The sequence below is a fragment of the Clarias gariepinus genome, chromosome 18 (genome assembly GCF_024256425.1).
Source record: "Clarias gariepinus isolate MV-2021 ecotype Netherlands chromosome 18, CGAR_prim_01v2, whole genome shotgun sequence".
Taxonomy (NCBI): Eukaryota; Metazoa; Chordata; class Actinopteri; order Siluriformes; family Clariidae; genus Clarias; species Clarias gariepinus.
In genome coordinates this window covers 30066742-30070621 of record NC_071117.1, presented here as the reverse complement: position 1 = coordinate 30070621, position 3880 = coordinate 30066742, and the positions used below count along the sequence as shown (strand labels likewise).

The window sequence follows — 3880 nt, the reverse complement described above, 5'->3', positions numbered from 1 at the left end:
GCAGTTCAGCTATAATAGCTGATGTTAATTGATGTTAATATGGAGTCCAGGTAGTTATTGAAGACCCAGGTAGACTTGTAAGAAGTTCCAGTCCTGAACTATCGAACTGTCAAGTCCCCAGAGAAACAGTTGCCAACACCAGTCGAGGCCAGAACCATTTTCTAGGTAGAGAGAATCATTCCCAGACACCAGACGCATCCCAGAGAGACACACGGGGCATCCATGTGACGAGATCTTCAGCCAGAAGCGGGGCACCAGGATGGGTCAGACAGGTCTGGAGGGCAGAGGGAGTCTGGATCACTGGCAGCTCAGGAACGACATGTGTAGCTCGACAGAGAGAGAGAGAAAGAGTGAAAGGGGGAGACAGGAGGAGAGAGGAAAGAGAAAGAGGGGTATGGTATTGCTGCTCACAAATGCTCACTGCTTCCCTTAACCTAGCTTCCACTACTCTTTCCCACAGCTTTATTGTCTGGCTCATTAGCTTTATACCTCTATAATTGCCACAGCTTTGCACATCTCCCTTGTTCTTAAAAATCGGCACCAATACACTTCTCCTCTATTCCTCTGAAATCCCCTGACTCTCCAAAATCTTGTTAAACAAACTAGTCAGAAACTCTACTGCCACCTCTCCTAAGCACTTCCATACCTCCACAGGTATGTCATCAGGACCAACAGCCTTTCCACTCTTCATCCTCTTCAACGCCCTTCTCACCTCACTTCTACTAATATTTGCCACTTCCTGTTCCACAACAGTCACCTCTTCTACTCTTTGTTTTCTTTTGTTTTCCTCATTCATCAACTCCTTAAAGTACTCCTTTCATCTTCCCATCACCCTTCTGGCATCTGTCAGTACATTTCCATCTCTATCTTTAATCACTCTAACCTGCTGCACATCCTTCCCATCTCTATCTCTCTGCCTTGCCAACCTGTACAGATTCACCTCTCCCTCCTTACTGTCCATCATAGCATACAAGTCCTCATATGCTCTTTGTTTGGCCTTTGCCACCTCTACCTTCACCTTACTCTGCATCTCCCTGTACTCCTGTCTACTCTCTTCAGTCCTCTCAGTGTCCTGCTTCTTCTTAGCTAGCCTCATTCCCTGTATACACTCCTGGACTTCCTCATTCCACTCACAAGTCTCCTTGTCCACTTTTGTTCATCCATCACATTTTCATTACCTCTGTTCAGTTCCCCAACATGTCCATTGAAGTCTGCACCAATCACCACTCTCTTACCTTTGGGGATGCTCTGCATAACTTTATTGAACTCACTCCAGAATTTCTTCTTCTCTTCTAACACACATCCTACCTGTGGAGCATAACCACTAACAACATTGAACATCACACCATCAATTTCCAGCTTCAGACTCATCACCCTATCTGATACTCTCTTCACCTCTAGAACATTCCTTACAAACTCCTCTTTCAGAATAACTCCTACTCCATTTATTTTTCTATCCGCACTATGGTAAAACATGGTTGGTATAGAAACTAATAAACAGGTTGATGATTTTGCAAAAGAGATTAGTAAAATTAGTTCATTCCCTTTAAGTGGAGTAAAGTATTCTAGGTTCTAATGAGATGTAGTTAGTTTATCATCCATATCATTTAAACTGTCTGATTTCAACCCCTATTTTTTGCCTAATATTTACAGTTTTTCTTGATTGCTTAAACACATTTGCCCACTCTGACATCACATTTTCAAAACAGTTAACACACAGGATAAAACTTAAGGTCAATGGTCAAAATGACTCATTTTGTTAGCAAAATGCTCTAACACTCACAAAACATTAAAAACATGCAACATCAGCAAATATTTCCATCAAACACCAAAACTTGTAGTCAAATTAATTTATTCTTTGAATCAATCATTACACGATGGATAACAAAATTCAGCCATCAATATGCAATATAATACTTTACAAACTCAAATGGATACTTAAAAAAAAAACTACCAAAGAAAACTTATGGGTGGAAATACCTTTAAAAAAAAAGAAAGAAAGAAAAAAGAAGAAAAAAAAAATATCTATATTATTTTTCACATTTAGTCCATTCGTTCTTGCCGATTATGCCACAGGTTCTCATCAACATCACATTGAATGTTTTCCCTTGCAATGCACCGAGGGAAATACCTTCTTGCATGGCGTATCCATCCCTGGCAGTCCTCTGCACCTATTGCCAGGCAACCAGCATTCATTGCCTCCAGGAGGGGCATCTGCTCATATGGCCGGTGATCATACACCTTCCACCTCCAAGCAGAGAAGAACTCCTCGATTGGGTTCAGAAAAGGCGAGTATGCAGGCAGGAATTGCATCATAATACGAGGCTGTGCTGCAAACCATTCATTCACAAGGCGAGAGTGGTGGAAAGCCACATTGTCCCAAATTATGACATACAAAGTCATGCCAGGCCTCAACAGCCCTCTCTCTTCGGGTGGAATCAGTATTTCTTTCAAGGCATCAAGAAACGTGATGAGGCGTTCTGTATTGTATGGGCCAATAGTTGGTATCTGGCAAAGGACACCATCATTGGAGATGGCAGCACACATGGTGATATTGGCACCCCTCTGACCTGGTACTGTGACAGTGGCCCTCTGCCCAATGATGTTCCTCCCACGTCTCCTCACTTTACAGAGGTTGAAGCCGGCTTCATCCACAAAAATGAATTTGTGATGTGTCCCTTCTGCTTCAAACTCCATTATTCTCTAAGAAAAAAAGCAAATTCCTGAAGCAAATTATTCTAGTCGCATGTAACTATGGTAAACAAGGTATTACAATAAAAAAATTGTACCTGCACATACTGGAATCGTGCCTCCTTTACGTTGTCAGAGTTTCTTTGAAATGGAACTCTGTACAGCTGCTTCATCCTAACATGGTTTCGTTTAAGGACTCGATTTATAGTGGCCAAACTCACACTGTTTATCTTTCTAAATACCCCCTGATCTGCAATTACTGCTGCCTGGATTTCACGCAGTCTGATTGCATTGTTTGCCACTACCATATCTACAATGGCAGACTCCTGTTCAATACCAAATATCTTTCCTCTTCCACCAGTGTGTGGTAATGTGTGGATTCTATAAAGTAAAAGCAAAAAGCATGTCAAAATTGACATTACAGTATGACAGTCACATAAATAGACACTATAGACACAGGTTGTTCTGCTAACAGGGCAATGCAGTAAAGCTGAAAAACACAGTGGTATACATTACAGTAACACTGTGAATTACCTGTTCTCATTCCGAAAAAGCCTTACAATAGATGCCACAGTGCTCCGACCCAGAATGGGCTGGACCCTTTGTCCAGCCTCTCTAAAGGACAAGCCATGATTGATAACATGGTCAATAATTGTTGCCCGAATTTCATTTGGAACTTGAGCTCGATTTTGTCCTCTTGCTGCTGCAGCTCCTCCACCACGCATACGAACTCCTCTTCCTCGGGCCCCTCTGCCATGGCCTCTTACTCTGCTTTCGTGCCTATGGCCTCTTTGATCCATGCTTGCAAATAGCAATACAGAGGTGGCATCTTTTGTAGAAGGATGAGGATTGATTGCTGATTGAAGAGTTGTGCAAACAAGCTTCACACAGGTGCATTGGATATTTATAATTATGCAAGTACTTTCTATCAGCTGTTAATAGTTGTTTTCCTTTTGTTCAACACAGTGAATCCAATAGAGTTTGGGATCTTTCAATGAGATCTGTGGTAACTGTTTTGACAAAGGGTGTGAAAAATGTGTGTAACAAATGAAAAAGTGTTAAGGCATTTGAAAGAGAAGACTTCTCCTGTGCTAAGAATGTGATGATGAAGATCAAGCGAATCCCAGTTTCACTGAGCGTGTCTTAGCAAATGAGAAAAACTGTAAGTTGTGTAGATTTCTACAGTGGT

At 41.7% G+C, this 3880-nt stretch overlaps 1 protein-coding gene across 1 annotated transcript; it reads right to left on the bottom strand.

Annotated features, from left to right (window-relative positions):
- Positions 1-2043: 2043 nt before the first annotated feature.
- Positions 2044-3539, bottom strand: LOC128506384 (uncharacterized). The gene is made up of 3 exons (XM_053476801.1): positions 3226-3539; positions 2790-3072; positions 2044-2703 (listed from the first exon to the last, which is right to left on the bottom strand). The coding sequence occupies exons 1-3, from the start codon at positions 3489-3491 to the stop codon at positions 2044-2046; spliced, it is 1209 nt and encodes a 402-aa protein (XP_053332776.1). The 5' UTR covers positions 3492-3539.
- Between the last annotated feature and the right edge of the window lie 341 nt (positions 3540-3880).